The 12,389-nt window shown below is 41.5% G+C and overlaps 1 protein-coding gene across 11 annotated transcripts in view; it reads left to right on the forward strand.

Annotated features, from left to right (window-relative positions):
- The window catches only part of arhgap32b (Rho GTPase activating protein 32b), a 618,422-nt gene that overhangs the window by 508,798 nt on the left and 97,235 nt on the right, over positions 1–12,389 (forward strand). For all 11 annotated transcript variants that reach the window (XM_069894391.1, XM_069894400.1, XM_069894389.1 and 8 more), the window contains one exon: positions 403–552. In XM_069894391.1, the coding sequence (XP_069750492.1) occupies positions 403–552 (150 nt within the window). The remainder of the gene's footprint in view (positions 1–402; positions 553–12,389) is intronic.

The following is a 12,389-nucleotide window of genomic DNA, read 5'->3' on the forward strand; positions in this document are numbered from 1 at the left end:
CCCGTGCATATCTGTGAGATGTGGATCTTGTATTCTATCAGCATTCTGTGTGAGTGTCCTCTGCCTAGGGCAATTGAAATCTGGTCCAGATAGTCGTGGTCAAGGTGACAGCTATGGCTAAATCTTTAACCCCTCTCCCAGTGTCTGAGTTTTATCTGTGGATGCCCACTGTGAAACTGATCAGTGTATCCCAGTGGAGGCTTTCCCAATCACTGCAATCCAGCAATGCATAAGCAATGCCCTTAGCCAATGCATTATTGGAGGTCCCTTAGTTTCTATCATTTAATCTGCCTTGATGAGAGAATCGTAGTGAACAAGCTGCAGCTCTCTTAAAAATGCAGGTTCACACTGGAGTAAAACCAAATAAACTAAAATTCCTCTTTTATTGATTTTGTTTGGCAGTTTCAAAAAAGCACGGCAAGCTCATCACCTTTCTACGCACCTTCATGAAGTCTCGACCAACCAAGCAGAAACTGAAGCAGCGGGGAATCCTAAGGGAACGTGTGTTTGGCTGTGACCTTGGTGAACATCTGCTAAACTCTGGTCATGATGGTAAGGACCAAACGTATAGTGAGGAGCAGCAAGTAATCCACCGTGGTCTCATGTACTGCAAAGTATACTGGGATGGGGAGGCCTAGTGAAGAATTCATTGTCCTTTTATTGAATATGGGTAAATGATGTTGATCAGGGTCTTTCACACGAAAGGAGTGTTCATTCCTGAGAGCCTCCAGTTGTGTTTGGTTCCATTACTCATTTATTTTTGTCATTTGAATGAGAGATGCTGTGTTGCAATCTTTAAGCTTCGACTCGTCCAAAACTTTGCTTCTCATTTCCTAACTTGAAACAGAAGCAGACAACTTACTTCATTGTTTTTTTTTTATATTTTATTTACAAATTTTAAACCACAAATACAGTTATTAATTATTAATAATGAATTATATATAAAAACAATGCATGTGGATATATATATACATATATATATATATATATACATACATATATATATATATATATATATATAAATAATATATCCCTAATCCCTCCCTCCCTCCCCCTCCCCTACTACCCCTAATTCCTGAAGAAAAGGAGATTGTCCAAAATATATACACAACTTCAAATCAACAACTGTGGAGCTGAAAAACACCACCTGGATGAGTTATTGAGAGTTCTAAATCTTCAAACCAACGTATTATAAATATGGGCTTCATATTTTCAAAAAGAAATGATATTTATTATGTAAATTTTATTTTTTTCAAGTGGAATACAAGATCGTAACTAACTTATTTCATTGATGAGTTCAAATTTCAAGTTCAATTATGATATCACATATAACCAATTAGATTCTTTTTTTGCAAACCAGACAGAATTTAAAATTACCGGTAACTTAATCTGTTCTGGTGACAAAATAGGTGACCATTTGACAACTTTTCCTACAATTCCTTACTAAATGGTCTATCAATGATTATTTAAAATAATTAATGACATAGCATCATTTTCTGATTGCTGGAGAGATTTCAGCATGTTGACCAAGTGTGCATGGAAATGTTTCCCAGAACATGGAAGGCCCTGTGGGCATGGACACTGCCTCCTGTTGACAAACAGCATGATTGTAACATTTGTTTATTTAAAATCTTTCCATGGCTGCAGCCCTCCATGTTTCTGCAGCTTTTTCCAGCCCAGTTTACACCCAGAAATATCTGACCATTGACACATTCACAATCTTAGTCACTTCACTTTGGTAGCTTTACCTTCAGCTGCCAATACCCACTGACCCTCAGTCACCATTTCCTCACTAATATATTTGCACAAACCAAAGCATTAACTGTCTCATGTGTTCCTTTTTGTAACTTTGGGGTAAAATCCATCAGGATCCAGGAGACTGGTCAGCCCATAGCTCCGACATTCCATTGAATACGCCTACCTGGTGATTCGACATGAAATTGGGTAGCGGGGTTGGCTGTGTTGAGAGGGTGTAGAGTGATTTGGACAAGTTAGGTGAGTGGGCCAAGACGTGACAGATGTGATATAATGTGGATAAATGCAAGGTTGTCCATTTTGGAGGTAAGAGCAGGAAAGTGGACTATTATCTAAATGGTATCTGTTTAGGAAAAGGGGAGATGCAGCGAGACTTGGGTGTTGCTGTGCATCAGTCATTGAAAGTGGGCGTGCAGGTGCAGCAGGTGGTGAGGAGGGCGAATGGTATGTTGGCGTTCATGGCGAGAGGATTTGAGTCCAGGAGTAGAGAGATCCTGCTACAGCTGGACAGGGCCTTGGTGAGACCACATGTGTGCAATTTTGGTCTCCTTATCTGAGGAAAGACATTCTCACCATGGAGTGGGTGCAGAGAAGATTCACTAGACTGATACCGGGGATGGAAGGACTTGCATATGAAGAAAAGTTGGATAGACTTGACTTGTATTCTCTGGAATTTAGAAGATTGAGGGGGGATCTTATAGAAACATATAAAATTCTTAAGGGTTTACAGAACCAGGGGGTCACAGTTTAAGGATAAGGGGGAAGTTTTTTAGGACTGAGATGAGGAAAAAAATTCTTCTCTCAGAGAGTGGTAAATCTGTGGAATTCTTTGCCACAGGAAGTAGTTAAGGCTGGTTCCTTGTCAATATTTAAGTGTAGGTTAGATTTGGCCCTTGTGGCTAAGGGGATCAGGGGGTATGGTGAGAGGGCAGGTACCAGGTACTGATCAGCCATGATCATATTGAATGACGGTGTAGGCTTGAAGGGCCAAATGGCCTCCTCCTACACCTATTTCTCTATGTTTCTATTATTCTAATTTTTCAGAGTTCCAGCTACTGATTAACAACTATTTTGGAAGAGTTTCTTTTATCATGTATTATGATACAACATATTAATTCTCCAGATTCACTTTGTGCAGGATTATTGGTCACATTAATAGCAAGAATATATATAGAAACACTTGTATTTCAGATTTTGTTTTTGCTAGTTCTAGTTCTTGTTAAAAATTTGCTGTTTATTTTTATGTTCTGTCCAATCTTTTGACTTACCCATCTTTGTGTTTTACCTTTAAGTTTGACAGCTATCTAATGCTTAGTTAACCACAAAACACAGATAAGGTGACTTTTCTCACAGAGAAATATATTCTGACCCTGCCTTAGATACCAATGCCACCAAGAATTGATAAAAAAATCTGAAGGTTGTCTGCTTCTATAAACAACTGTACCATTTTGAATAATAAACTCCCTGGTTCTTAACTTGCTCCATTTTCAATACTGAACTATATCTCTGTATCGCAGAATCTTCAAGAAATTCAGACAATTGGAAATAGAAGTGATTTACAGAGCTTAAGGTATAAGATCACAGAGGGATTTGAACAAAAAATTAGAATTTTAAGTTCAATGTACTGCTGAAAGAGTGAAATTTTATATGAGGTGAAACATACTTGAAGTGAAAGATGAAAAATAGAAGAACATTGGGAAAGTTAGGTCACAGATGAGACCTTCAGCCATACATGAGGTTCAGTGAGGTAATTTGGCTCACCTGAGCATGTACCACATGTGTGTCAGTGGATTCTCTGTTGTCTGAACAGGTTGTCAGTATTAATCTCAACACTGAATAGTTTCTGGTTCATCTACTGAATAATGCAGTCAGTTTTGTACAGAGGAAGAAGCCCTGTTTGTGTAGAACTTCTGAGTTTAATAACCTTTCCCATAGTTTTTTGGCTGTGTATTAAATGTGTTGATTTACTGGCATCCCAGAAGCACTTTGCTTTGCTAATTTCCTTGGATGAAAGGATGTGTGGGGAGAAACTGAATCCACTTGTGGGTGAGACCAAAGCAAGGAGACATAAATATAAAAATCCAATAACCTTCTAAAACCAGTAAAGATGTACAAGGAATTTACTTGCACAGTGTGATGAGGGTTTAGACCTAGCAGTCATAGAAGCTGTAAGATTTGCTGTATGTATCGAAGAGACTCGATGTTTGAATGAGACAGAGGGAAACGAACGAAAGATTCAAGATCCCTGAGGAGTGTTACAGAGGAAGATCACCGTGGTAGGTAGCATTAGAGCGGATGATCACAATTTGGAAATTATCAGGAGCCTTTTACTGAGAGGAAGAGAACTTAGACAAACAGCTAGGCTCACAGGAGGTCATTCGGAGCCTAACACCCAGGCAGGTAAAGTGAAATAGTTTAAGGATATGGCCAGAGTTAGAGAAAGCTCGTCTCCTGAGGAGCATCCTTACTTGATTTCTGGAGAGTGAAATGGAAGTGATTCTCACAAAATATAATTTATGGTTAAGTAAAGGGATAATTTCAGTTACATAGTAACTGATCTTTGTAATTTAAATTAGTTCTGTTTAAAGCTGTTTCAGAAAAAATGCTTGCTATCACACTTTATCTCATGAAATAGAGGCAAATTTAAAGATGTCAAATGTATAAGATTTTTTCTGATTCATATTTCAGATTTATTGTCAGAGCACATACAACTCTGAGATTCCTATTTCATACGGGCAAGGCAGAATTATCACTAATTGGTAGTGCAAAAAAAAAGTACACATGGTAAACATAAACAAATAAAGAATTGTAAACAGATAATGAATGTCAACAAACTGGCTGCAATACAGAGAGTACAAAAGAAAATTAATAAAGTGCACAAGTAAGAGTCCTTAAGTGAGTCTCTGGTTGAGTTTGTCACTGAGGGCGGCAAACATCACTGGTTCCAAGAGGGATCTGAGAGAAACATGATAGGCTGCAGGCGCAGTGATTGTAGAAAATCACTGAAATACTGGAGGAACTAGCCAGTCTATTCAGCATCTATTGGAGACAAAGATATGTTGCCAATGTTTCAGGCCTGAGCCCTTCTTGAAGGAAAAATCAGAAAAGGCAGAAGGAGGATAAATCAGAAAGTGGGGGAGGAATCCAGGCCCACAAAAGGTGTTAATTAGATATGATAAAGGACTAGGTAGAATTTATCATCTCTGTGCAAAAGGAGACAGGAAATGGGGGAAGCAATGGGGTGGGGGGTGGTGTTTAACTAAAGCTAGAGGTCGATTTTAATGCCATCCAGCTGGAGGGGGCCCAGTCAGAAGATGAGGTGTTGTTCCTCCAATTTACGAGTGGTCTCAGTTTGGCAGTTCACAAGATTATGGACAGACATGTTAGTAAGGGAATGGGATGGAGAATTGAAATGGGTGGCCACTGGGAGATCCACGCTATGTGCTCGACAAAACGATCTTCCAGTGTGCGTCCAGTCTCTCCGATGTAGAGGAGACCACAGCGGCAGAACCGGATGCAGTAGATGACCCCTGCAGATTCACAAGTGAAATGTTGCTTCACGAGGAAGGATTGTTTGGGGCCCCGAATAGTGGTGAGGGAGGAGGTGTGGGCACCAGTGGAGCATCTCGCGATCACAGGGGTAGGAATAGGATTGGTGGGGAGGAAGGAGTAGACAAAGGAGTCGTGGAGAGAGTGGTTCCTACAGAAGGCAGAGAGGGAAATATATGTCTAGAGGTGGAAATTGCAGAGGAAGATGTGTTGGATGTGGAGGCTGGTGGATTGGTAGGTGAGAACAAGAGGAATCCTGTTCTTGTTACAAATGGGGGGCAGAGGGGGCCAGGGCAGATGTGCAGGTAATGGAGGATATGTGGGTGAGTGCCAAGTTGATGGTAGAGTTGAAGAAGGAGGTAATTTCTGATGATCTGGCATGGAAGACCTCATCCTGGGTGCAGATGCGATGGAGATGGAGGAATTGAGAGAATGGAATGGAATCCTTACAGGGGACAGGGTGAAAAGAAGTGTAGTCGAGGTAGCTGTGGGAGCAAGAGGGATCTGTTTTGGATTCACTCCTCATGGGTTATGCACTGGTTATTTGGACTGAGGATACTTGCAGTTTACACTTGGGTTTGCTGTTGGAATAGATAAAATCAGCCCTGGAAAAAAATAGCTGTTGTATAGTGAGAATGAGGAAAGGAAAACACTAGGCTCAGTCTGCACGTGATCTCTGCTTCTTCTGCAATCTGCTTTCGATTCTCGTGCATTTCTCCTTTGTTCATGTTGTGCCAATATTGAATGAATTAATCATTTCCATATTTTCCTTATTGTTACAGAGTACTGAGCCCCGTAGTGTCACCAATGGCTGCCAGAGTTAGCAGAAGCTGCCCACTTTTCACTTTAGAACAGCCATTTTGATGAGAAAGGGGTAATTTCAGTAGATTAACTCCACTATATCACTTCAGCCCTTTTGTTCCCTGCACAAGTACAAGCAGTAGTTGCCCATTCTCCACTCCAGGAAACCTGTTAGGAGAGAGAGAGAGACTGATGGGGTGGAATGGAAGGGAAGCTTGTCATACACTGGCCAGCAGGAGGGAGCTCTCAGATTCTCTCGTGTGAGTCCCATGCGGAATCAGTGATTGATGTCAGCCATGGTGAGTGCCTTCCTGAACATAAGCTGAAACAATGATGACCATACAAGGCGGCACGCTTAGCCTAGCGGTTAGCGCAATGCTGTTAAAGCCCCAGTGACCCGGATTCAAGTCCAGCGCTGTCTGTAATGAGTTTGTACATTCTCCCCCGTGTCTGCGTGGGTTGCCTCCAGATGCTCTGGTTTCCTCCCACGTTTCAAAATGTAATGGGGTTAATTATATTTTAAAAATTATCAGAAAATAAGTTAATTGGGTGTAATTGAGCAGCACAGGGCTAGTGGGCCGTAAGGACCTTGTTATTGTGCTGTATGTCTAAAAACATGGAATTATTTTCTGAAGCAGGCTCTGGATTGGAAAACAAAGAGCAAATGTTGATTGTTAAAAATCTAAAACAAATTGGAGTAAAATATGTCAGAATCTGGGAGAGAATAGGCACGTTGATTGTTCAGGTGTAGAAAGTCTGCAGGAAGAAATAAAGATGGAAGTGGAACTGATAGAACAGTGCTCATAGCGACTATCAGTCATGGAGGAAGAGGGACTGTTGTGACCTAACTAAATATGGAATGAGTGAATGGTCAGGATCAGGATTACAGGTGCCTTTTCGGCTAGCTCCTGCTCCTTGTTGGGTAGAATAATTGGAAACTTAATAATCACTGGGTGATGGTGAGAAAGGCGTGTAAATTTGATGTGGTTTCACCACATGCAGTTTCCTCTGAAGTTTTTTTTTCTTTCCCTGTCTTTAATTCTACCTTGACTGAGGCTATGATTCAAAAAGACTGCTCCACAGGAGATTTCATCTTTGGAAAAATAGCATAGTGCTGCAGTGATCAGAGAAAGAAGCACACACAATTCAGAGTACATCTGCATTCTGCTGGTCCTCAGTAGATCACTTAATGGGTACCTCATCCACTATCCTAAATATCCAATTACTCCACCAGATTGTGCTGACTACAGAGCACATTGCAGTTACCTCACCTCCTCCATCAGCATTTCCTAATCTTGTGATCCTCTGGCAAGTTCTTCTCTGAGCAAAAAGCCATCCTCACTTGGACATATAGTGCCCTCCATAATGTTTGGGGCAGACATTTTGTCTTCCCCTTTATTTTCCCCTGTGCTCCACAGTTTTCAACTTGTAATCAAACAATTTACATGTAATTAAAGTACACATTCCAGATTTTATTCAAGGTCATTTGTATACATTTTGGTTAGACAAAGTAGAAATTAAAGCACCTTTTATACATAGTCCCGTCATTTCAGGGCACCACAATGTTTTGGACTTTTGGCTTCATAGATGTTTGTGAGTACTCAGGTATAAGAGAGCTGGGCTTGCTTCTAAGTTTTTGATCACCTTTGGAGTCTGTAGTTACCATTTTTCAACATGAGACCAGAGTTGTGCCCAATGAAAGTGAAAGAAACCATTATGAGAATGTTAATTTTGGTCATCCTAAGGTTTGAGCGATGTCTCTTACTGTTTTATTCTTGTTTTTCAGTCTTATAATGGGTTCTTTAACTTTCACTAGCACAACTCTGGTCCTCATGTTGAAAATGGCAACTTCAGTCACCAAAGGTGATCAAAAGCTTAGAAACAAGTCTACCTCTTTTGTACCTGCACCAATGAAGCAATTAAACATACCTGAGGATTCACAAACAGCTGTGAAGCCAAATGTTGCAAACATTATGGTGCCCTGAAATGAGGGGACTATATACAGTATAAAAAGTGCTTTAATTTCTACATAGTTGTTACAAGCCCAGAGGACCCCAAAACTCAGCAGCAATAGATATTCACCAAGACAAATGGTTACTTAAACAAAAGTTGCTTTTAATTATCTTTAAACATGAAAACAGAATCACACTTTAACTTATCACTATTGACTTAACTAACCCATCTTAACCCCCTTCTAATTCTAAGCGCACGTGTATGTGATGTGTGTGCAAGTTCAGAAAAGTTCTTTCACTCACAGTCCAATCTCACTTCTCATTCCTCCAAGTTCACTGGTTGCAGGCAATTCTTGTACTGTGCACAGAATTTCACATTTATAAAGTTCACCAGGCTTTGGTGCTTGAAAGGTAAATGGTTACCGCTCAGGAAGGTTCTTGTCGGTTTTCAGAGAGAGAGATTTGTTGTTCGCTGGACACCACCAACTGATTCCTTTTAATCAGCCACTTCAGTGTCTTGCCAAAGAAACTTGCCCCATCAGGGTTTTCCAGATGATAACCTCTTTCTTTCAGGTCACCACAGAGTTCCTTTTTTTTTCTCTTATTTCAAGGGAAACATTAGACAGCCAGTCCTCTCCTCTTGCATGAAACACAAGGGCTTTGACCAGGCTGAACTAAGGACTCACAACCCATCTTACAAATGAGGTTTTCCACAAGTTTGCCAGCTTGTCCTGTTCCAGTCCCAGCTGCTGATGCTGCTGATTGTACAACTTCAGAACTGATCTCTGGGTCTCTCTCTCTCTCTCAGTCTCTCAGAGAAAAAACCTGTTTGACTCTCTCTGCTTGCAAAACCACATGACCCTCCTAGAACAGCATGCTCCACTCCAGACAGTCGGCGGCTCTGACAAGTTCTTTCATCTGTTCACTTTTTGTAAACAACAATCCATTAGTGAAGTCTCATGGGCACTCTCCAAAGCTTTTGCAAAGGCTCTGGGGGCGATATGTCTAGCATGAGCAGAGCTCCAGTATTTTAAATAAGATCTGTTTTAAAGTGTTTGTATGTGACCTACTCTAAAAAAACTTGCCCCAATTTATCTCCCAAAAACATATCTATATACGAAACAAACACAACATAATCTGTCACATAGTCAATTCAAAATGTCTACAAATAACCTTAAATAAAATGTGGAATGTGCACTTCCATTACATGTGAATTGTTTGATTACAAATTTAAAACTTGAGCACAGGGGCAAATAAAGGAAAAAAGTGTCTTTGTCTCAAACATTATGGAAGGCACTGTATATTACTGTTCCTTCTTTGTTGTGAGGTCTGAATTCTACTATTTAAGGCAGTCTGCTAAACTGCTTTTACATATAGGTAAGAAAAAAATAGATTTACATTTTGACCATGATCCCAGAGACAGTCCAACCCCCTTTGTTCCTAATTAAATATTTCTGGTGGAATTACTCTTGTAATGTAGGGAAATACTGCAATCCATTTGTACATATTCTGGTTCTACAACGGCTAAAAAGTGATGAATATCTGCCTGGAAATTGCTTTATGCTGTTTTTATTAAATGTTAAGAGTCTAACTCCAGCTGTGAGATTCAAAAGAACAGCACCTTATTCCCCAGCATAAACTCATGCAATTTGCAGCTTGTCACCCTGTAAAATGATCTTTCCAGAATACTCTGAAAAAGATGTAGCATAATACTAGCAGCAGTCTTCAGAATGAATGGATGCTGCAGTCATAAAAGGGGATGGGAAACTCATCCATAGGGCTCATAGGCCCCTGGACAAGCTGGTGTGGAACAGTACCCACAGATGGTATTGTCTGAACAGTTGCTGCAGGCAGGTGCTTATTCTTGGCAGGAGATTGTCAGAGAGATCTCTGTAGGGATGAGTGCATTGTATCTGCCTATACTTTGGAAGTCTGCAGGAAAATGTCCATGTTTATTCAGTCTGTGTTTATCCTCCATCGTCATAGAGTCACCATTCATACAGCAAAGAAAGAAGCCCTTTAGCTTCATGCATCCATACTGACTGTAACATGTCCTACATTAATCCCATTTTTCTTTCTCGCATTTTTGTGGGATATGGCCCAAACACATGCAAATGGGACTAGCTCAGGCAAGCAACTTGGAGAGCATGGACAGCAGGCCAAAGGGCCTCTTTCCATGCTGAAAAGACTCCCCATTGCATCCTCTCCCTCTCCAATACTTCCACCAGCCACTTAAACTAGGGCAATTTACTGTAACTGCACCTACCATAGTTTCAGCATGTGGGAGGAAACTGGAACATCTGGGGTTCGGTATCTATTCTCCATGGACTCAAAGCCAGGTTGAACCTGGATCTCTGGAGCCATGAGGCAGTAGCTTTAACCAGTCTCTGGTATGAGGTTTGGATAACTTCCCTAATGCAGAAGTGAGTAACAAACTGTGAGATGTGGCAGAGTTCAGCAAGGACAGCTTGATATGATCCTAATAGCAGCAAGATGTAACTGGATATGGTGTTGCAGTTGTTAAGATACCAAACTGGTAATATACAGCTCCGGGTTCTGACCTCCTACGGCAGCTGCAGAATTTATACTTATTAAATAATCAGTCATTTTGAAAGAAACAACATATTCTGAGTAATGAGGACCATGGAAACGGCTGTGTTGTTGTAAAAACCCATCTGGTTCATTGCTGTCTTCAGGGAAGGAAATCTAACATCCCTACCCTTCCTGGCCAATATATGACTCCAGCTTCAGATTCTCCACATGTGGCTGGCTGTTCCTGCCTCGCAAACCACCCAGTGTAGCCTTATCGCTGCATTGAAGAAGAGTAGGAATACAACCAAACAGACCACCATGTGGCCACGTAATTCACAAAATTCAGATTTGGTGAAGTCACTACCAGTGGAGCCAACCTTGTAGTGTTTTTCGAAACATCCAGAGATTGGTGCAGGGACTCAGCAGGGCAAGCAGCATACATGGGTAGAAATGGTCAGTTAACTTTTCTGATCGGGACTACGGTAAAGAAGGTATTATTACATGTATTAAGGAGTTAAAAAGCCCGGTGAAGGGTCAAGAGGTGAAAGGACAGATGGTGTGGGGGAGGGAATGAGCAACAGTTAGAGGGAGAAACCGTCAAGAAGGGGTTGAAAGAAAAGTTAAGAAAAAGATACAGGAATAGATGAAGAGGAAACAGTGGGATGGAATGGGGGTTGCCAAAAATTGGAAAATCCATGTTTATGCAATTGGATTTAAGGCTATCGAGGAGGAATATGATGTTTTATTCTCCAAGTTTACCTTTGGCCCCATCCTGACCATGGATGAAGCTGAAGACACTGTAGGTTGGGGATGTTGAAATGATTGGCTACAGTTGAGTTCCACAGAGTGTAGGTGTTCAGGCCAACTTTTATACTTCCTGTGATTATAGCAGGAATTGCCTAAAATGGTGGAAGGCTGGGTGAGGATGAAAAGGTAGACCAAGGAGTCTTGGAGAGACTTTTCCTTGTGAAAATAGGACAGGGGTGTAGAGGAAGAGGTATGGCCTGTGGTGGGATCTTGCTGGTCAGCGGATGTGGATGCTGGTGGGGTGGAAAGTGAGGACCAGAAGGACTGACCTTGTTCTTCCTGGTGGGAGGTGGGCTGATGGCAGAAGTATGAGAAATAGAGGAGATGTGGCTACTGGCTCTATCAAAGACAGAAGAGAGAAATCCAGGATTAACAATGCACATAGTCCCTGACTTATGACCATAACGGGGCCCAAAGGATTGATTGTGACTCAGGGTTGCTCATAAGTTGGGGAACGGGGACTTCAGGCAGCCGCGGGGAACAGGGTCCTTTGGCTGCCGTGAGGATCTGGAACCTTCGGCTGCCGACATGGAACGGGGAGCTTGGGCTGCCGCGGGGAACAGGGACCTCAGGCTGCCGACGGGGAACGGGGTCCTTTGGCTGCCATAGGGATCTGGAACGTTGGGTTGCTGATGGGGAACAGGGACCTTGGGCTGGGCCGATGGGGAATGGGCACTACTGTTTACAGTACTTTTAATACAAAATACGTGCTTGTACAGTATTTTTAATAAATTTTTTTTTAAAATTTTGGTCGTATGTGTGGGTGGACGTAATTCGCGTGGGTCAGAAATCAAGGATTACCTGTATCACAACCAACAGATCAGAGTGAAGCTTTGCCCTCCTACGTGTAGCTGGGAAAGATGGTTAAGCAATTAACTGTGTTGAGACTAAGAACATTCCCATTGTCAACGATGGTGAGGTTCAGCACGTGTAAGCTAAAGGAAAAGCTGATGCAAAATGAAACCACATTTAGCCAGAGGTGCCAAATGGATA

The sequence above is a fragment of the Narcine bancroftii genome, chromosome 8 (assembly GCF_036971445.1).
Source record: "Narcine bancroftii isolate sNarBan1 chromosome 8, sNarBan1.hap1, whole genome shotgun sequence".
Lineage (NCBI taxonomy): Eukaryota > Metazoa > Chordata > Chondrichthyes > Torpediniformes > Narcinidae > Narcine > Narcine bancroftii.